The 20,579-nt window shown below is 50.1% G+C and overlaps 3 protein-coding genes and 1 non-coding gene across 6 annotated transcripts in view; 3 read left to right on the plus strand and 1 right to left on the minus strand.

The window, feature by feature from the left end:
- Dgcr8 (DGCR8 microprocessor complex subunit) overlaps window positions 1-4,260 on the plus strand; it is a 36,996-nt gene extending 32,736 nt beyond the window's left edge. The window contains exons 12-14 of the mRNA XM_042666222.1: window positions 103-230; window positions 1,440-1,553; window positions 2,427-4,260. Of these exons, the coding sequence (XP_042522156.1) occupies window positions 103-230; window positions 1,440-1,553; window positions 2,427-2,510 (326 nt within the window). The 3' untranslated portion in view covers window positions 2,511-4,260. The remainder of the gene's footprint in view (window positions 1-102; window positions 231-1,439; window positions 1,554-2,426) is intronic.
- Window positions 4,261-5,156: 896 nt separating this feature from the next.
- Trmt2a (tRNA methyltransferase 2 homolog A) lies at window positions 5,157-9,572 on the minus strand. 2 transcript variants are annotated; one of them, XM_042666193.1, is made up of 12 exons: window positions 9,267-9,569; window positions 8,553-9,103; window positions 8,232-8,340; window positions 7,816-7,997; window positions 7,540-7,654; window positions 7,335-7,450; window positions 7,144-7,255; window positions 6,357-6,479; window positions 6,197-6,272; window positions 5,926-6,042; window positions 5,748-5,844; window positions 5,157-5,640 (listed from the first exon to the last, which is right to left on the minus strand). In XM_042666193.1, exons 1-12 carry the CDS (start codon window positions 9,288-9,290, stop codon window positions 5,418-5,420), a joined length of 1,845 nt encoding a protein of 614 aa, XP_042522127.1. In that variant the 5' UTR covers window positions 9,291-9,569; the 3' UTR covers window positions 5,157-5,417. The 2 variants fall into 2 exon arrangements, with proteins under 2 accessions (XP_042522127.1, XP_042522126.1); XM_042666192.1 differs by having other exon boundaries at window positions 6,197-6,479; window positions 9,267-9,572.
- A 234-nt stretch (window positions 9,573-9,806) lies between these two features.
- On the plus strand, window positions 9,807-19,091 carry Ranbp1 (RAN binding protein 1). 2 transcript variants are annotated; one of them, XM_042666195.1, is made up of 6 exons: window positions 9,807-9,957; window positions 11,230-11,366; window positions 14,621-14,778; window positions 17,176-17,304; window positions 18,084-18,149; window positions 18,688-19,091. In XM_042666195.1, the coding sequence occupies exons 1-6, from the start codon at window positions 9,943-9,945 to the stop codon at window positions 18,792-18,794; spliced, it is 612 nt and encodes a 203-aa protein (XP_042522129.1). In that variant the 5' UTR covers window positions 9,807-9,942; the 3' UTR covers window positions 18,795-19,091. The 2 variants fall into 2 exon arrangements, with proteins under 2 accessions (XP_042522129.1, XP_042522128.1); XM_042666194.1 differs by having other exon boundaries at window positions 9,810-9,957; window positions 18,685-19,091.
- Window positions 18,186-18,312, plus strand: LOC122095996. The gene has a single exon (XR_006145230.1). It is a non-coding gene; the product is annotated as a small nucleolar RNA SNORA77 (small nucleolar RNA).
- Window positions 19,092-20,579: the final 1,488 nt, after the last annotated feature.

Here is a 20,579-nt window from a genome sequence, read left to right on the forward strand (position 1 = left end):
TGCCCACCCTCCTGTGGAATGCCCTTACTGGCATTTGGGGTGCTAAGGGAGGGCAGGTGGCAGGTGACTCCCTCTCTCCACCTTTGTTCTTTCTCTTTACAGGTAAGAATAAAAGAGTTGGGAAACAATTAGCCTCTCAGAAAATCCTTCAGCTGCTGCACCCACATGTCAAGAACTGGGGGTCTTTACTGCGCATGTATGGTCGTGAGAGCAGCAAAATGGTCAAACAGGTAACCAAACTCACCGTGGAGCTTCTATCTGGGATATGCTATCAGGGTTGGTATTTAGCCACATTGCTCTTGCTCTTGGCTACCTCTGCTTTGTGACACCTGCGGTCATGCAGTGTGGGAGTATTCTAAACTACATCCTCTTGAAACTGCTATGAGTGATCAGTGAAGTGTGGGAGCAGAGAGGTTTGTGTATGATGAAGGATCTCTGTAAGAGCAGGAGATTACAGTGTGCACACTGATGTGGAGTTATGTGAAAATTTGGCAGACAGGCCCTTGGCCCCTTCCAGGGCTATATGCCCTATGTTTAATAAAAGATTCTCAGTGGCCTTCCATGGTAGCGTACTAGGGGTAGAGGAGTGGAGGCTATGAATAGGATGACCCTGAAGATTGTGCTGGGGACTTTTGAGCCACCCTGCCTTGAGCTGAGCCACTGGTCAGGAATGACCCCTGCAGGCCCCCTAAGATTGTGCCCTGGGGCTTGACTTTGTCAAAGAGGAGTTCTAAACAACACACGCTCCCACCCTCACACTCACTGTCCACAGCGGATGGAACCTAGGGCTTAATTCATGCTACACTTGGGTTCTTTCTCCCACTGAGCCCAAGCTATGGACCAGGATAAAACATTTTTGGTAAATGAGTGTAAGACTTCTTTGTCTTTCTGTGCATAATCCTGGATTGTGATTAAGGGAGAAAGAACATTGCTTTGGGTTTGGGTGGAAACATCCCTCAGCTAGAGGGTCAGTGGTCTTGGCCTTGTACAGCCTAGCCATTGTGCAGGGCTCAACTCAAGACACAGTGGACACCCACCCCTTCTGAAGAGAATAAGGAGAAAAGAATAGCTGATTCTTTTTTGCACATTGTGAGGTGTGCAGAGAGCTGATTGGTTGGGCTCTGTCTGGCAGTGTTCTGTTCTAGCTGTAGTTACATTCTTGTTCTTATCCTGAAGGCTTCTGGTGTGGTGAGGCCTGGCTGTCCTGTCAGTACAGGAGAAAATGTGGAACTCCCCACAGAGGAAGAGATAGGTGAGGCAGCATAGCCAGAGTGTCTTGAACTGCCACCATATTCTTGAGGCTGTTAACAGGGCAAGTGCTGTCATGGGCAGGGTATCTGTGCAGTCCTGTGCCTCCCAGGCCCCGATGTTCCTGTCTTATGTAATCATGGACATAACTTACTACTGGGAAGTCTTGAGCGCAGGCTTTATGTCCCCAGGAAACCTCAGACAAGAGTGTAATTGAACTACAGCAATATGCCAAGAAGAATAGACCCAACCTCCACATCTTGAGCAAGCTGCAGGAGGAGATGAAGAGGCTGGCTGCAGAACGAGTGAGTACTTCTAGTTGCACCTGCCAACCCCATGTCCTCTCACTGCATGAAGGGCTGCATGTCAGCATTCTTCTAGCAGTGTGGAAGGACAGTAGACCCTAGGAACCCACCCCTGACACTCTGGAAATACTTGTACCTACCTTCCAGATGAGATTGAACCTTAATTTTAGTCCAGTTAGAGCTGGCAGGACATCCTGCTGCTGAATGAAAAGATCTGCTCTGGGATGATTCTGAGTTCCAATTTGGAGTTAGGTACTTGAGGGCAAGGATAGAGTACCAGGTACATGCCCCAGAAAACTCCAAAAGGTTACAAAACAATTAAGTCTAAGTGGAGCTTGGTGCTGGTGAAGCTTCCAAAAGTTGCGATGGGTAATCTACTCCAAGGGCACCCTGTTTAGAAGGCTGTCCCTGTCCCTAGGGCTCTGTTCTCTTGATCATTCACAGCTTCTCCTGGACATTGTGGGCTAGGTCTGTCATAGAGTCTAAGGAAGTAAGTGTCTGCTGCCAGGTGACCTTTCAGTGGTGTGCTTCTGTCCTCAGGTGGGGTAGTCCTTGTCTGACAAATGTTAGCAGGATTGGCCAGCCTGCCCTTGGATGGGAGATGGGCTGTGGCACCCTGGAGGAAATAAAATGTCGGGTAGTGATATCCACCCTAGGGATGGGGAGTATAAATCCCAGCTTGTAGCTATGGCTATATCTGATTCTTCCTTTGGGTTCTGTTTGTCAGGGAAGGAGCAGCACATGGTGCTCTGCCTTACCATTCTGGGGCTTCATAAGCACTGGAGTTCAGAGTCCAGAGGCATTCTGACACTTGCAGTCTATCCCTTCCTGAGCCACTTGCTGAGCACACCTCTCAACCATTTGTTCTTGTAGGAGGAAACTCGGAAGAAGCCCAAAATGTCAATTGTGGCTTCTGCGCAGCCTGGTGGTGAGCCTCTGTGCACTGTGGATGTGTGAGGTAGGCGACACTAGTGGGGCACAGGGGCTGCCAGCAGTGCTGCCTGGGAGACCACCAGCCACAACCGTTCACTGCAGCATCGGGACTCCAACCTAAGTTCCTTCCCTGAGGTGCAGTGCATCTGGGCTCAGGCCCTGGACTGTGGGGACAGTTGTGACAATACACATGTCAAGCAACAGTTCTCCCTGGAAGCTGCCTCATCAGGCTGGATACATTTAAGGATCAACTTCGAGTGACTGCACAATTGGAAGCTGATAGTCAGCTATAGACCCTGCTCATATCTATCTGCTGCAGACTGTTTTTATGAAAGTTTTCATGAATTTTAGTACATAATATGCACTGACAAGAAATACTTGGATGACAGATGAGATAATAAGGCCAAATCCTATGGCTCTGGTGGACTGTGATGCCAGGTGGCTCCTTTGCCCACACTCCTTGGGAGCCACTGTTGGGACAGAAGGTCTCTTATCATCTGCCTTCTGGTCCCCCCCCCCCCTTTTTTTTTTTTGAGAAAGTTAAAATGAGGAGTATTCAGATAATTTTGACTTAAATAAAATTTTAGCACCAGTAAATACTCTTCACATTTCAGGCAGATCATCAAGGTGTTTGTATCCCTTGCTGTGAGCCACGTTATCAGTGAGGAAGACATCCAGCTAGTCTCCTGAAGTGTCAAGATGGCTGCTGGGCTGCAGTCCACTTTTCTGATAAAGTCTTAATGCCCTAACAGCCGCCTTCCAGGACACTGAGGCCCTTGCCTTTGCTGATCTCTGGCAAGTTTTTTTACAAAGATTTTTGCACAATTGAGTTCGCCTGTCCACTCATCAATTTTTAAAGCTTTTCTGATATTTTAGAATTTGGAAAGAAACTTTTACAGTGAAAGAAGATAGATTTGAAATCATGCATTTTAGCAAGTATACTTGCTTAAAAAGGAACAAATCCTTCACTGCAGTGTCATTGGTTAGGAGCTAACTGAGCACTGGTTGGTGAATGTTCGGCATCCTAGTGAGTGGCCTCCCTAGGTTTCAAGGGTAGTTGCCCTGTACAGTCAGACCTAGTGCCCAGCTAGGTCCTCACTGGATGTACCCTATGGATGGGTGTGAGTAAAGGTCTATTCTTGCCTGAGTCTAGGGCACATGAATATGTTCAGGCCCTGGTGATAGTAGCCAGCTTTTGGCCCAATTCCCAGCACCTGTTCTGGGGCTGTGCGCTCACATATGGGGCACCATTAGCCTAGCAGTAGGCTCCATCCCCATGTTCCCTACTGTCTTGTCTCCCACTGTACCCTGCAGGTAGTTTTGATGGCGTTGTCAAGAAGACATAGAATGTTGGCTGTGGACCACCCACAGCATATCCTTCCCTTACCCACCTGTGTGACAGAGGTTGGCTTCTGTGTTAACTTGGGGGGAAAAAAATCAAGTTGCTGTAATAACACTTGCTTCTGTCTTGCCTCCTGTCTGCAGCTGTGAATAGTCAGTTGATTGTGACTGTTGCCCTTAAAACAGCCAGATTTACCATTGAGAACCAAAGCTTTGTGCACACATTACCCTAGAGGCTGTTGTTCCTCTGTGGCCACAAGGCAGGTGCTGCCATGTCTCGTGTCCTCCCTGTCTGCCCCATGTGGGTGAGTTCTGTGTGCACAGCCATGCTGTGGTACTAGGGAGCCTGTGCTACTGCTGTTTGTGTGCACTGGGCTACAGCTGTAGGGTGAGCCTTGATGGTCTGAACATATAAATCAAATTGTCCAAAATGGAACAACTGTCGTTTCATTCTTCTGGTCATTAGGGGAAGTGAGGCAGGTAAGTTGGGAACTTTCAATTGTCCTAGGGTGCTGTTAGACAAAGCTGTCCCTTGGGAACTCAACACAATCTGGCATGTCGTGGTCACTGCATTGAGGGCCTCCTTCCTGGGCTGAGGGCCAGGCCAGCCAAGTGATGGTTTAGGAGCAATCTCCCATGGTCAGTACCATCTACTCTGGTCCTGAAATCCTATCTCTCGTCTCTCCTTGGAATTAAACATAAAACTACATTCCCTGCCAAGAAGCAAGCCTTGTCAGGTGCCATGCCATGCTGGAAGCCAAAGCACATTTGGGAGTTCCAGGCCAGCCTCAGCTGAATCCAAGATCCTTTTAAACAAAAAGCAACAGAACACTGGTGTTAGCAGCTCATGCCTGTAAATTCTAGCTACTCAGGAGGCTGAGATCTGAGGATCAGTTTGAAGCCAGATGGGGCAGGGAAAGTCTGTCACTCTTGCCTCTAATTGGCCCTGGATGGGGGGGGGGGGGGGGGGGGAGGAAGTAGAGTTGTGGTTCAAAGTGGTAGGGTGCTAGCTTTGAGCAAAATAGCTTAGGGACAGAGCCTAGGCTCTTGAGTCCAAGCCCTACAACCAACCCTCTCCCTCCCCCCCCCCCCCCCCAAAAAAGTAACCTACTCCCAAGGTCTGATTCCCTGTACTCTTCAGGGAGGGGCATGGCAAGCTGCTTTGAGCAACCTAGCATAACCCTCCTGGTTGTGCTCAGGCCTGAAGTACCTGAAGGCCAGAATGGCCAAAATGCAGAAGTTCCCCAAGTACCCAAGATATGACTTAGATACTGCCCTGTTCCTTTATACCAACAGGAGGTGGCGTGTACCAGAGCTCTGACTCTCTTCAACAGAAACAGTTTAAGCAATTGTTTATTTTGGCCCTCACAGGCTGGTTATTACAAAGACTTGGGGTGGTAGACAGGATCCAGGAGTCCATCCATCTTTTGAGCAATAGCCCATAGCATCAAGTCAGCTAATCTCTGATTGGGCAGCAAGGCCTTGTGCCCTATGACTGCATACCCAAGCAAATGTGATTATAAATCTTCCAGCTTCTGTTCTCTTGATGGACCCTGCTCTGGAACTGCTTGTTTCTGCAGATCCCAGGGCCTAGGAGGCCCCAGTTTCTTGTGGAATGTCAAGATGAGGTTCTGGGGGAGGCTCAGGTGGAGGGTCTTCATGCCCTAGAGCATCTGTGCCATTAGGGTAATCCATTCTGTCAAACTGGATGAGCATCTCACAGTGTGGGGTTTGTGGGAACAAGTCCACAGCCACAGCCTTGACTGGTCGGAAGGGGGTGCCCTTCACCCGATTAGATGGGGCCCTGCAGAGGCTATGATAGGATGAGGATCAGCCAAAGTTAGACTTATAAGACTACGCAGAGGCCCCTGGGAGAGGGTGCTGGTTCCTGGTCCCCATCTAGGACTGCCCAATACTCACTCCACAAAGTTGCCCATGGCTGCCCTAGGGTTGCATGAAACATACAGGAGCCTCTTGAGGTTCTCAGATCTACGGATGGCCAGAATCACTTTGGAATCTGAGAAGACAGACCGTTAAGTTCTCAAGACCTTACACTGCATGGCCTGGCAGGCTACCTCCCTAAATGTAAATCACTCACGTAGGCCAGCTCGGGGTGGATCCAGGATAGCTACAAGTTGTTGGGAACCCAGTTTGTTCACCAGGGCAGGAACCAGGTCCTCAGCCTTTCCGCAGTGGAACTCAACATTGTTCAGCTCTGTACACAAAAGATAGAGCTGTCATTGGGAATACTTCCCCACCCAACTCTGACTGAGGCATGCAGGAAGTCAGCTGGACCCTCTAGTACCCTTGGAACCACAGGATGGGTTTATGGAGCAAAGGCTGAGGTAGGCTAGCCCACATGCTCTTACCATTGGTCTGGGCATTCACCCGGGCATCCTCCACAGCATCTTGGCACAGTTCAATCCCAATGACTCTCTTCACCTTCTGAAAGGAACGAGAAGTACAACAGGATGTCAGCCTCTGAATGTTCAAGCTGGGTGTCAGTAGGGGCAGGGCAAGAGGGCTCACCTGGGCCAGGGCTAAGCCAATGGTGCCGGTACCACAGCATACATCCAGTACTGTACTTTCCCTGTCCAATTGGGCCCAGTCTTGGATGACAGTGTACAGTACCTCTGCAGCCGGCGTGTTTACCTGGAGGGGGGGAGGCCATCATGTGTTCAGGTGCAGGCCTCAGCTCCTTAATCTGGAGGCAGGCCAGCACTCCACAATACCTGGACTCTATCCTGGTGAGACCTCTGGGGCCCACTCCCCTGTAGCTCAGCTAAGACTCTTTCCTACCCTCCATCACATTCTGGTGACCACAGCCGATGTCCAAATCCTCCTACCCTGTCCCCATTTTAAAGAGCTGCTTTCCTGGCCAAGGGACTTAAAAGGCCACCTCTGTCCTCCCATGGGGGTGGGGGTTGGAGTCACTTGGCTGCACCTCTTAGCTCTACCTATGGCCCTCCCTTAATCCTGCCACACCTAAAAGGATTTCAGTCCCCTATCTTAGAATAAGGCCAAGGCCCCCCGCGCCCCCCCCCCATCAGATTCAGAGTGGAGTCCTATGTTGCCAAAGTGTGCCCATTCTTCAACCTCTAACAAGAAGGATCATGGCTATGGATATCTATAGTTGTAAACAATCAGGGACAACCTTTCTCATCTCGTACCTGACACTGTGGCTTGCATGTGGTGGTTCTCCCTAAATCTCTGCAAGGCTAGCCCTTGTCCCCTAGCCTACTCTTTCCATCCTGCTTTGGTATGTGTGTTGGTGCTCCCTCCCACTATCCTATGCCACCCAGGGACATGAGACTACCTGGAAGAAGGCATGAGGGGAGATCCTGAAGGTTAACCCAAGCAGGTCCTCGTGGATGCACTGGTCCCCAGCTACATGCTCCAGGGGCAGGCCTTCCTGGCTGGGAGTCTTTCTATATGTATGGAAAGGCAGGTCTGTCAATATCACTGGCCCCTTCAAGAATCCCTCATGTCCCTTCCTGGGCTCCTCACCGCTGTCCTTCCTCCACGAAGTAAAGGCAGGTCACCCCGCTGGCTCTGCCAGGCCCCTCCATGAAGTAGTGTACCAGAGAGGCTTTCAGCCCTGCCAGCTCCTCAGGACTCAGTTTCTGGAACAGATAATACAAAAAGGCCCATTAGGCTATGCCAAAGCTACCCTAGGCCAGGTTCCTTCCCCAGCAGGACCACCACCTGAGACCTGGGGGTGGAAGTAGGCGATGGCCATGGCCTGGCCACGGCGGCTGGTGCGCACAGTCAGCTGCTTCCAGTGGCCTGCGTATGTCTCAGGGTCATATGCCGAGTATGGGGTAGACCTGTGGGAGCCATGAGTGTCCCTGAGTGTGCAATGTCTGCCAGTGAGGATGGAGGGGCACAGCCTCCATGCTCCCACTTCCCCATCCAAAGTGACAGGACCCCCTCCCTCTGCTCCCAGATGGTCTCAAGACTTCCCAGGAACCCAGTCCCAGATCCTCACCGGATGAACTCCTGGAAGGCTTTTACCACCTGCTTGGTCGCCTCAGGGATGTGCACAGTGTCAAAGGGGGATGCCACAGCACATGTCCCACCCTTGTACTTGCCGAGTCGACAGCCAACTGTATTGTCTTCTCCATCTACCCCAACTCCAACAAGAAACTCACACTTATTACGGTATTCAGTCTGTGAGGAAAAAAGGAGGCACAGAGAGGCAGTGGACCTTATCTTGGCTGCCCAGCACTCATGCCAGGAAAGAAGGCCACAGTGAAGGAGACTCTAATTTCCCCATAGGGCTGTCAAAAGACAAAGAGACAAAAGTGCCTAGCATGTGTGAAGGTCTGGGTTTTATTCCCAGTACTATATAAGTAAAAAAATAACACAAGACAGGATTGTGTGGCCACCCCAGTCAAGCCTGACCTGCTGTGGTGATGGCCTGACCCCCTCCAATGGACAGCAGGCCTTGTTGTGCTTGTGCCTCTGTGTGAGCAGCCAGGGCAGCAGGGCGCGATTGGTGTTCCCAATTTCCCTGTAATAAGAAGTACACCAATGGTTGGATTCTGTCCATTGTCCCAACCCACACCAGGCCCCTCTCTGGGACCTTACTGGTATCCTAAAAGCCTTACTGGCCAGCTCATAGTGCTGGCTGAGACCCTGTGGTGGATGGCTCACACAGTGCTCAATGCAGGCAGAGCAAATCGGAGCAGGTCTCTGGTGCTTTGGGGACCGTGTTCCACTCACTTGGCCAGTCTCTGTAGCACCTGCTCACACTCCAGCCGCTTCTGCTCCAGTTGCTCAGCATAGGGAACTGTCCAAAGAGGGGTCACCACGTCGGCAATGTGCGCTGTGGGGGGCTCACCCTCACCCTCCTGCCGCCGCCTCTTGGCCATGGGGTCAGCCTTGGGCCGGGCCAAGCGCACGCTGAGTGGACGGCCTTTCCAGAGGGCCCCATGCAGCACTCGCAGGGCCCTGTCCCGCTCCGCAGCACTGCGGAATGTCACGAAGGCACAAGGGGGTTGCCCGAAGAGTTTGGTTTTGTGCGGTTGCAAGCCAAAGCGGCCCAAAAAGCGGCGGACATCGCTGAAGCTGGCATGGCGGGGTACGTTCTGCAGCTCCAACTTGAAGATCTCTGAGGTGAATAGGTCGCCCCTGATGTAGCTGTAGAGTCCGGGCTGGGACTCGGGTGCAACAGCCGCCCCAGGCTCTGCTCCCGACTCTTGGGATGCGGGGACTGCAGGGCTGTCCACGGCACTGCCTTCATCCTGACCGCGGTCCTCCATAGGTTCCGGGCCCTGCATGAGGACAGTCAAGGCCTACGCTGAAGGCTTCCACTCCCGCCTTCCTCCTTCCCTGCCGGGCACATCCCCTCATTCCGTATATTCTCCCACAGGGCTCCCGCGCCATTCCTTGTCCCACCCTAACCGCATGTTGAACCCGCGTTTCCCTTCACTTTACTTCGTTGCTCGGCTTTTCGCTCATTGTCTCGCCGCCAGCCGTCTGTACTCCCGACGGCCTCCTGAGTGAGATGATCAGAGAGTGGTGCGAAGCCGTGAGGCAACCCTGGGCAGGAGCGGGACTCGAACCCCTACGGCTCAGAGCCAGGTCTCAGACGCGGAGCCACACCGTCCGCCCGCCACCGGCCCGCGCTAGCTGCTTGCCTTGGTCTCCAGTTCTCCAGCGCGTGCCTGAGGGGGCGAGTGTCTCTATGGTCCCGGCTTCCGATGACGTCACCGGCACGCACCGAGTCCGACGCCTGCACCTCCACCAGCCCCTTGCAGCTACGTGCGCGGCCTGGGGACGGAAGTGCGCGCGGGGGCCTCTGGGAGAGCGCGCTCCCAGGGTTGACGGGCTGGTTGGGCATGCGCCCCAGGCGTTTTGGCGGGAAGCGCGAGGTGGGCCGGACAATGAAAGTGTCCGCCGGGTGAGCCAATAAAGCTGCACTGGTTTTGAATCACGGCGCGTTTCCCGCCGCCGGGGTCAGGGGTCAGGGTTCGGGTCGCGGGGCGGAGGGAAGAGCGGGCGGGCGGGAGGCTCCGGCGCCAGACGAGGAGGAAAGGAGCTACGACTAGTCGCCTAGAGGCCGCGGAGACAGCGACGACCGAGACAACCGAGACGCCGCCGCCGCGCCCCCATGGCGGCTACCAAGGTACGGCTGGGCCCAGGCAGGGACTGGGCGGGCCGGGGGGCTGGGGCCGCTATCGGCGGCCACGTGGGCGGCCCGTGCTTCAGCCGCCAACCCCCGCCGGCCTGTGAGCTCGGGGCCTGTCGAACGAGGAGCCTTGGCGCGCGGGGCTTGGGGGTTCGAGGCCTGGGGGGTCGGGGCGTGGAGGGCCTGGGGCAGAGGCTCTGGCTGCTAGGGCTGTGGGCGCCCGCGTGACCTTGGGGTGGGCCGGAGAGCAGCCACCACCACGTAGGGCGGTCCCCTCTCGCTGGGGCCACGAGCGGGAGACCGGCTCCCTCTGGCTCAGCCCACTTGAAGGTTTCCCACTCGGACCCAGCATCCTAATCGGTTGCCCACGCAGCACTTCATTCATCCCATCCTTACATCTGGAGCCACCGGCCTCTGTGGCAGAAGATTGCGTTCCACCACTGGAGACCGGCGGTGAACGCACCGACCCGGGGTGGGGGCGGCTTTGTTGGCTGCTAGTGCCTGTCGGGTCGGATGCCGGCCGCAGTACAGCCGCAGTGCTATGAAACCCACAGGAAAGATTAGCAAAGAGTGTGTGTGTTTTATTTTCCAGTTTGGGCTTGGTAGCGAGTCTGGGGTTTCTTCTGTATCACTAAAAGCACGTGTTCCCTAAGATTCAAACGTGTGTGTGTGTGTGTTATATGATCATTAGTGTTCTATAAACCTTAAAACTAGGTCGGAATCGTAAGGCTTGTACTACTTTTCTTAGCAACTATCAACTTAATGTTTCGAGTCACAATAAAAATTCTTGTTAGAATTTTGGATTCCATGTAGATTCTAGCAATCGGTGTATTTACTACCCTCCTTGTAAGCAAGGGCATGGATTGCTCCCCATTGCTAAAACTCCTGCGATTGCTTTTTCCTCTGGAGTTCCTCATGTCCTTTGTTCTTCATTTGGCAGGTATCATCTTCGTTTTACCAATGAGGAAATGGGCTCAGAGAGCTGAGGGCGTTTCTCCTAAACCACTTTGCAAGCAACCCCAGTCTGTGCACGGGGTTTGCTTGATGTTTGTTAATCTAGGAGATAGTTATTGAAATCAGTGCGGCTTGATTTTTTTTTTTTTTGGCCGAATATGAGTGCAAACTTTTTGATGATGTGAAAGTCTGATTTCTAATTTGGGTCGAGGCCTGTTCTTGTTTTCTGGGTGCCATTCATCACTGGGGATACCTACTGTAGGCCCAGGTAAGCTCTGGTCCTAGGCCAGCAGCATCATCTCTCTGTTCTTACAGGAAAGTCATGAGGATCATGATACCTCCACTGAGAATACAGACGAGTCCAACCATGACCCCCAGTTTGAGCCAATAGTTTCTCTTCCTGAACAAGAAATTAAAACACTGGAGGAAGATGAAGAGGAACTTTTTAAAATGTAAGTAGGCTGATACTGCCCACAAATACCTCGTTTGAAGTTTGAAGTGATGGAATAAAATTTAAAAAAAGTCTGGCAAGCAAATATTTGTAGAATATGTACCTTAGTGTGGCTCTACTTATACCACATACTTCCTTCGAAAATGTCAGTATAGAACCCTACTCTGCCACTGCTGAGGTGATAACTCCATAAAAGTATTCCTCTTCAAGGTGACAGCCAGGAATTATCCTATTGTTGCCTCCCTTGTTCTCTAGCATAAGCCCTGGTAAGGCTTTATTCAGATGATATTAACCTCTTTATGATTTCCATCTTGAGTTGAATACAAGAAACTTGGGTGACTGGTAGTATTAAGGTTTTTATGAGTGCTTTGACCGATCTTTGCCAGGTATTCCTGCTGCCCTGTGGTGTTCATGTGGAGGGGGGCCCTGCCACTGTTCTGTCCCTTAGGTGAATTATCCCTAATTGACTGTTACTACTTCATTTCCAAGAAGCCACAGTTCGCTTCCATTGGTTGAGCAGTGAGTCTTAACCCTCTTGTACCATAAGCTTTGTCTTAATCCATTTTCTGTTGCTATAAAGGTGCTACAGATTTGAGTCATGTAAAAAAATACAAGTTTTTTTTCTTTAAAAGGTTTGGGGGTTGGAAAGTCCAGTAACATAATGCTGGGATCTGATATGGTCTTCATATTACAACATGGCAGAGGTCTCATCACATGGTGAGACATGAACAAGTAGCTTGGGTCTTTTGTTTCATATTGTGCTGGTCCTGGGGCTTGAACTCAGGACCTGGGCACTGTCCTTGAGCTTTTTTGTTCTTAGCTAGCGCTCTACCACTTGAGCCACATCTCCACTACCAGCTTTTTGGTGGTTAATTGAAGATGGAGTCTGACAGACTTTGTAGCTTGGTCTAGCTTCAAATTGTGATCCTCAGCTCTCAGCCTCTTTGAGTAGCTAGAATTGTAGGCATGAGCCATCCAAGCCTCATGGCAGTTCAGGTTTTCCTCTTGAAAAGCCAAGAATGCCATCATGAGGCCTTGACCTTATAACAGCATCCAATCCTGTTTGCCTCCCAAAGTCTCCCTCTACCAAATATTAATGTGAACTTCTAGGACATTCAAACCATAGCAAACTATTTATTTACTATTTTAATGCCAGTCCTAGAGCTTGTACTCAAGGCCTGGGCCCTATTCCCTTTTTTTTGGTCAGTCATGGGGCTTGAACTTGGCCTGGGTGCTTTCCCTGCGTTCTTCAGCTCAAGGCAAGCGCTCTACCACTTGAGCCACAACACCACTTCTAGTTTTCTAGTTGTGTATTGAAGAGTCTCACAGACTTTCCTGTCTGGGCCAGCTTTGAACGGTGATCCTCAGATCTCAGCCTTCTGAGTAGCTAGGATTACAGGTGTGAGCCACTGATGCCTGGCCTGTTGCTTTTTTTTTTTGCTCAAGGCTAGCGTTCTACCACTCGAGCCAAAGATCCACTTCTCTTTAGAGATAAGAGTCTCCAGAACTTTTCTGCCCTGGTTGACTTTGATCAGATCTCAGCCTCCTGAGTAGCAAGGATTTTCAGCTTGAGCAACTGGTACCCAGCTAACAGTACCTTCAATGAACACATTACAAGTGAAAATGGTTACTTTGTTTACTTGTTGATATTGGGGTTTGAACTCTTAAACTGAATAGGCAAGTGTTTGCTACTTGAACCATATTCCTAGCCCATCCATGGTGGTTACTCTTTTTTTTTTTTGTACTGGGGCTTGAACTCAAAAGGTTTTGTTTGGGGTTGGGAAGTTGGCTCAGCAGTAGAGTGCTTGCCTTGCATGTATGAGGCCCTGGGTTCAATTCCTCAGCACCACATAAGCAGAAAACAGCCGGAAGTGGTGCTGTGGCTCAAGTGGTAGTGCACTAGCCTTGAGCTGAAGAGCTGAGGGACAGCACCCAGGGTCAGAGTCTAGCCCCCATGACCGACCAAAAAACAAAAGTTCACTTGGCTTTTTCACTAAAAGCTGGAGTCCTACCACTTGAGCCACATCCCTACTTCTGGCTTTTGGTGGTTAATAGGAGATAAAAGTCATAGACTTAGGTGTATGGGCTCTCTTTGAGTGCCCTAAAGATGTCAGCCTTCTGATTAGCTAGGATTATAGGCTTGAGCCACCAGCACCTGTCCGAAGGTTACTTTTTTAAAAAATTACTGTGCACAGATCACCTTTGATGAGAAACTGCAGGGGGTAGAGGTGGGCACAAGATTTCTGAATTAGGTTGCAGCACTTCAGAGAGACACTTATTGGCTTACACTCGGTGTGTGAAACACTAGATTTAGTTAGAACGTAGTGAAAGTACGTTTGTAGGACTCTCCTTTCTCAAGTTGGCCCTAAATGCTGAGTTAAGCCTTGGCCATTCTGAAGTGGGGTAAGGAAAGAGAGGATCCCAACCACCAAGTCCTTCCTCCAAGGAAGGGTGCTGGAGAGGGCAGGCCTGGGCAGTGAGAGCCACAGGTGCCCTTCAATCCCTAGGGCAGAGGGCTTTCTCCTGAAGACTTCCTTCTGTCTAAAGGATGTTATAGCTACTACTGGCAGGGATTGGGGTTACTCAGTATTTGATGTCAGATAAGAGGCCAACTGGTTAGGCTTTGAGGCTTCTTTTTAGGAAACCTTGTGAGGACTCCCTTGATAGAACTGAGTTTGGAGGAGAGCAGTCCAGCAGGAGATGAACAAAGCTGAGTGTAGAGGAGGGGAGGGTGTTAGTGGCTGCTAGTAAGGAGTGCCATTCCTAGACCAAGTATGCTTGGCCTAGGGCCTGGCTGTCTAAGCAGAGGCCTGGCCCTTCTCTCGTGAGGAGCTGGGGGGCAGAAAATGGAAGGTTGGGACCTGTGGAGGATGCAGTTCCCTCACTGCTCTTTGTGACAATGCTCAGTGACTAGGTTGCCCAGTCCACTGGGAGCGCAGATGCTTTCCCTCTTTGGGTTGTTTATCCCTTTTTTTTGAGAGTCCAGGTGTTTGTTGCAGTTGTAGACATTTTTTCTCCTTTTTAGTTGTGAAGTACAAAACAACTGGAATTGGTCCGTTATGATCTTTTGGGTGGTATTTTGTCTAGTTCTCAGAGTGGAAAGGGGATTCGTAGAGACATAGTAGCATCACAGAACAGAGTTCTTCCAAGTGTTTAGTGCGCAGAGAATCAAATAGCTCGTCTTTTGAGCAAACCTTTAAGGGAGGGTGTTCCCCTCAGTACATTTAAGCACTCACTTGCTGGCTTTTTTCACAGGCGGGCCAAGCTATTTCGATTTGCTTCAGAGAATGACCTCCCAGAATGGAAGGAGCGAGGCACTGGTGATGTCAAGCTCCTGAAGCACAAGGAGAAAGGGACCATCCGCCTCCTCATGAGGAGGGACAAGACCCTGAAGATATGCGCCAACCACTACAGTAGGTGGCGTGTGTTTCCCGGAGTGGGTAAAATGTGTCTTTCATATATGCCTGTGAACTATAAGCAGGCCTTTGATGATGCTTACAAGACATGGGTTGTGGGTCCAGCCAGCCAGGCCTCTATGGGTTGAATGCAGAGGCCCGGGCTAGGTTTGGGATTGGACTGGATGCTCAAGGATAGTATGGGTATCTAAGCTATGGGGCAGGAGTAATGTCTTCGTGTGATTTATAATTCCATATGTGTATGTGGTCTGGGCTTGTGGGGATATCTGTGTAGCAAGAGGCTATGTGCTTAGTTCCTTAGCAGTAGGTAGCCAAGGATGTCCCCTGAGGAAGACACGAGGAGAACAGGACTGGGAGAAGGTGACCACTCCATCCTTGGTGCCTATGAAGGGTAGAGGCTCTTGGCTAGAGTAGCCCAGTAGGGTCTGGGAAAGACCCAAGGAGGTATGGCCTGGGATGATGCATCAGCTGGTTGCCTCTACCATGTTTGTGGGGATGCCATGTTGACCCAGTATGCTGCTCCTGGTGGATGCTGTGTATAGAAGCACCTACATCTTGGGCTGGCCTTCTGGGAGCCTGACCATTTCTGGGTCTGCATTTTCTGGGTATAAAATTTGTGTCTGAGCCGGGCGCTGGTGGCTCACGCCTGTAATCCTAGCTACTCAGGAGGCTGAGATCTGAGGATAGCGGTTCAAAGCCAGCCCGAGCAGGAAAGACCGTGAGACTCCTATCTCCAATAAACCACCAGAAAACCGGAAGTGGCGCTGTAGCTCAAGTGGTAGAACGCTTGTCTTGAGCTGAAGAGCTGAGGGACAGCGCCCAGGCCCAGAGTTCAAGCCCCACGACCGACAAAAAATAAAAAAAAAAAATAATAATAAAAAAATTTGTGTCTGGCAGGCCATGGTTTCTTGTCCTGGACACATGGGTTGACGGGGCAGAAACTACAGTAGAGCAGCCTTCAAGAGTGATGCAAAAGGACAGGTGGGTTTGCAGAAGCCCATAGAGGGGACAGAGGCATGAGAAAGACTTCCATTTCTCCCAGTACCATAACTGGCTACTCTGTCCTGGTCTTCTGTCTTACCCTGTAATGCACTGAGCATTTTCTTGAGATCTATTTTGAGAGCCATTGCTTCTCCCAAAGCCTAGTCAGCCTCTGGGTTGTTTCTATGAGAACTCGGGGCATCCAGATAGAGTTGTGCATGACCAACAGTTCCTGATGCACATCATAGGCCCCCAGTGGAAGGGGAGGGTCAGGGTGGATGAGGTATAAGGAAGTATAGACATGAACAGTGTACACGAGGCCCAGTGGAGGCTATAGTGGACAAGATCCCTCAGCTCTTAGTTCAGGATTTGGTGTGTAGGAATTTATAGGTCTACCTGGAATCCTTAAGAATGGACTTCTGTTATGAGTATTGAGTCACTGGCCCATTATTGGGCACTAGGGATACTTCTGACCTTTAGGGACCATTCTGGTGAGTCATAGCCTACAAGCCTGTCAGTAGACAAGCAGATTCTCCTTTAAGGCAGCTGTTGGCTTGGTGCTAGAATCTCTCCTTAGGTTCCCTTGGATCTGTAGTGGACTTAAGAGGCTTGGGATAAGCATATTTTAGGTCACGACTGTCTTCTATAACAGAGAACGTTTATTATAGCACTTGGGACACCCACCCACTGCTTTATGTCCTGATCTCCTAGTGGCCTCCCTAGAATTCTAGATTGAGATTTTTTTTTTTTTTTTGGGCGGTTGTGGGGCTTGAACTCTGGGCCTGGGTGCTGTCCTTGTGCTCTTCAGTTCAAGGCTGAGTGCTCTACCTCTTGAGCCACAGTGCTACTTCCGGTTTTCTAGTGGTTTATTGGAGATAAGAGTCTCACGGACTTTCCTGCCCAGGCTCAGCCTCCTGAGTAGCTAGGATTATAGATGATAGCCACCAGCGCCTGGCTAGAGTGAGAATTTTTAAGCTAGTCTGACCATGTGGGTGATAGCCCTATGTTCAGGCTTCTTCCCTTCCATTGCCCCCACTGGATGTGGACATAGCCACATGCTCAGTGCCATTTGGAATAGTCTGGGTTTCCTTTACCTGTTGCCCTAATGTCTGTCATAGCCATGAGACAACACAACTGGAGTCTGAAGCAAAGAGCTGAAGCCTGCTTTGTCTCCCTGTGTGCTTGAATAGTCTCAAGATGATGGCTCAGGAAACAAAATTGTTCTGGTGTTAAGCAAATGGGCATTTTCAGAGGTTGGGATAAAATCCACCAGATACCATAAGACTTCGTTCTGGGCTGGTCTTAGACCCCAAACTGTCTTGATATTTGAAGGTGGTTGAATAGGGTTGCTCTGTGGCCAAGAGGTGGGTGGGTTGGCCTTGTTGGCCCATCCTCACAGGCTTTTCTCTCTAGTCACACCAATGATGGAGCTGAAGCCGAATGCTGGCAGTGACCGTGCCTGGGTCTGGAACACCCATGCTGACTTTGCTGATGAGTGCCCAAAGCCGGAGCTGCTCGCCATCCGCTTCCTAAATGCTGAGAGTAAGTGGGACACTGGGACTGACCCAACTATGGCTGCCTGCTTGATAGTGCAGTGTTTAATTAGAAACAAATGCTGTTGCTTAGGGGAAATTGACAGTGACTGGGAGGTAGTGTGCACTGCTCTGGCTGCTGTGTGGGGCTATACAGTGTTTCCTCCAAATCTCCAAGGCATTTGCCTGATCACTCTGCATTATCCACTAAGTGGTCCTGATCCTAGCATTTTCCTGCTTCTAGTTCCCACCTATCAAGTGTGTTAAGCCTGGGTCCCCCTTAGAGTTTCCTTCCTCTGTTGCTTCTGTTGGGTTTCTGGCTCTCCAAAGCCAAGGAGCAGTGATGTCCTCTTATCACCTGACACCGGCAAGCCTCAGAGACTGCAAAGGTTCACAGGAGCAGGCTGATCTCTCCTCTACTGGTGGTGGTGATGTGGGAATGGAGGGCACTTTATAATCCAAATTGTCAGCTATGCTCAGGAGATCTGGAGAAGTCAGTGGGTGCTGTGGAAATGTCTAGGGCTAGGTGGATGAGCCTTGCCCTTGGTATGGAAGTAGGGCCATCCAGCAACCCCTCTAGATGATTGGCTATCAGAGCCTGGCAAAGAGACTTCCCAGGAGTGATTGGTTACATTGTTACAGGCAAGTGAAGGGACAGCCCAGCCCATATTTAGGTCTGAAATTGGCATGGGGAAAGGGGGTCTTGGGGCTCTGTAAATTGGGTTCTTCATGCTATCTAAGACATATCAGTTTCACACTCTGCTCTTATGAAGTCCTCTCTCTCCACAGATGCACAAAAATTCAAAACAAAGTTTGAAGAATGCAGGAAAGAGATTGAAGAGAGAGATAAGAAAGGTGACATGGAACCCCTTGGTTGGGGGGAGCTTCCTTGCAGACTCACTCTGCACCTGGCTGCAGCCCCAGGCGGGTGCTTTTTCTGTCTGCTAGAGAAACAGTTCCAAGGTGCTGTGGCCCCCTTGACCAGTCAGGGGTAATACAGCTGCCTGGGGGTACAGCTGCCTCCTGGGAGGCCCTGAGCACCTGCTTATTGTCAACTGGTGTCATGTCATTGAGATCCCAGTGGGGAGTTGAGTTGCAGCTGTCTGGAGCCCACCAGGTTCTAAAGGAGATTGTCTTTATTTTCTCTGGGAGGTCTCAGTCTCATACTCCTTTAGGGTTGATGCTGCCTGTTGTGTAGCAGGTGACGAGATGCCACCAAGCAGCTCAGTGTGAGCACTAGCAGAATTTGTTAAGGCTCTTGGGCCCCGCTAGGGAGGAGGGTGAGTGGTGGTGCTCAGGGACCAGTGTGTGCTTGCTGTGTGCCAGCAAGAGCAGTGCTATCTAACAAGCTGGACTTTTCTGTTTTCTTCCATATTTGCTTATATTCTAGCAGGACCAGGCAAAAATGATAATGCCGAAAAAGTAGCTGAAAAGCTGGAAGCTCTTTCTGTGAAGGAGGCTGGAGACAAGGTGGAAGAGAAATCGGAGGAGAAGCAATGAGTTAATCTTCCCTCCTTCTTTTCTTTTTCTTTCTCTTTCTTTTTTTAAAAAAAATTTTGCCCTGCCCTTCCTTTTCAGTTTCGTTTTTAAATTCTGTTTTGTTTTTACAAGGGACTTTATATAAAGAACTGAATTCCAACATTCAAGTTTTTTTCTAAGTTTTTACCCTACTGAAGATGACTTCTGAAAATCCATTCCCCAGTCATGAAAATGTACTGTGCTAACTTTCTTTTCCATAGTGGAAACACTTATTTATAGTCATCAAAATAGTGAATAAAATTGCCTTTGAAAGCTGGACTAGGTGGCAAGACTGCATGTGTGTGGGCTGTACTGAGTGTACTCTTGGGACTCCCTACATGCCTTGACTGTCCACGTTGTATACACCAGAACGGGTCTTCATTACCACACCGATTTCTCACTCTAGAGTTGCCAGGGTTATGTGTTGTACTGCTCTTGGCTACTGCAGCACAATGTGTTTGAGTAATGGGACATGTATTCTAACTATGGCTGCCTACTTGGCCCTGCTTCTGACCTGACAGCATTCTTAGGTCCTTTGAAGGGCACACTTAAAACAACCACAAGACTGCATTGGCCGTCTCTGTCCTCTGCCCAGGGTCCCCTAGCAAGTTGGTGGCATTTTCTAACCCCTGGAAGAGAAAGGCTTACCTAAACATGTCAAGAGGTCAGAATGTATTGGAATTGTGCTGTAAAGTACAAGTGGTGCTTTACTGTGCTTACTTTGCCATGGGCATCAGATACATGCGAAAGATTGTCCTCCAAGGTCACCCTTTCAGGACAAAACAGTTAACATTTTTGCCTTGAGTTCCAGTAGGCTGACTTACCTATCTCATGGTGGAAGAACTATCTCCAGGAGTTCTCCTCTGGCTGGGGAGGAGAGAGGAGAGGGGACACTATTCTCTGCTCAGGTTATGTTGGGTACATTTAAGGAGTATCAGCTGCAAAAGGGTGCTACTGATGGAGATGGTGGGCCCGTCTCCGCATCTACTGTGCAAACACTATCTCAACAATGAGCCAGATGGAGAGCCTAATAGGTGCTGGGGACTGTGAGAAATGCTTTAATAACAGTTGTCCCTCTTAGTTACCCAGTGGGTGCTAGAAACCTTGCATACTAAGTACCAAGCCCTAGAAATACTGTCTGCTGTCTATACATAGCTGTTGAAGTTTATAGCTGGGCACCAGTGGGTCATATCTATCATAATCTTAGCTACTTGGGATGCTGAGATTAGATATGAGAATCAGTTCAGAATCAACCTGCAAGGTAAATCCCCATTAACTAGCAAAAAGCCAGAAGTGGAGGCATAGCTCAAATGGTAGAATGTCAGCCATTAGTGGAAAAAGCCAAGCAACATGAGGTCTTGGGTTCAAGCCCTAATAGCACATAAAGACTTAGTTTACAGATTAGACATAGGGATTGATTTAGCAAGAACTATTAACAAAATCCAACTATTCAAACTAAGTCAAGTAACTTGTACTGTAGATCTTGGCAACTTTAGCATGTTTGTTTTCTTTTTGAACTAAAATAGGTGTACAGTGAGTGTCTTTTTTTTGGGGGGGGGGTCCGGTCGTGGGGCCTGAACTCTGCCTGGGCGCTGTCCCTCAGCTCTTCAGCTCAAGGCTAGCGCTCTACCACTTGAGCCATAGCACCACTTCCAGCTTTTTTCTTTTTGCTTATATGGCGCTGAGGAATCGAACCCAGGGCCTCATGCATGCAAGGCAAGTGCTCTACCACTGAGCCACCTTCCCAGCCCCCCCCCCCTTTTTTTT

The sequence above is a fragment of the Dipodomys spectabilis genome, unplaced genomic scaffold (assembly GCF_019054845.1).
Source record: "Dipodomys spectabilis isolate Male_0828 unplaced genomic scaffold, ASM1905484v1 ptg000363l, whole genome shotgun sequence".
In the NCBI taxonomy this organism is placed as follows: domain Eukaryota; kingdom Metazoa; phylum Chordata; class Mammalia; order Rodentia; family Heteromyidae; genus Dipodomys; species Dipodomys spectabilis.

Excerpts from the sequence above, each read along its gene's own strand:
- Trmt2a (XM_042666192.1), bottom strand. The coding sequence starts at position 9,290 with ATGAGCGAAAAGCCGAGCAACGAA. Across the intron at positions 8,341-8,552 it reads GTGCTACAGAGACTGGCCAA|GGAAATTGGGAACACCAATC; the intron begins GTGAGTGGAACA and ends TTCTTATTACAG. Across the intron at positions 5,641-5,747 it reads GCCATGGGCAACTTTGTGGA|CCTCTGCAGGGCCCCATCTA; the intron begins GTGAGTATTGGG and ends ATCCTATCATAG.
- Ranbp1 (XM_042666194.1), top strand. Across the intron at positions 14,779-17,175 it reads GATATGCGCCAACCACTACA|TCACACCAATGATGGAGCTG; the intron begins GTAGGTGGCGTG and ends TTTTCTCTCTAG. Across the intron at positions 17,305-18,083 it reads CCGCTTCCTAAATGCTGAGA|ATGCACAAAAATTCAAAACA; the intron begins GTAAGTGGGACA and ends CTCTCTCCACAG.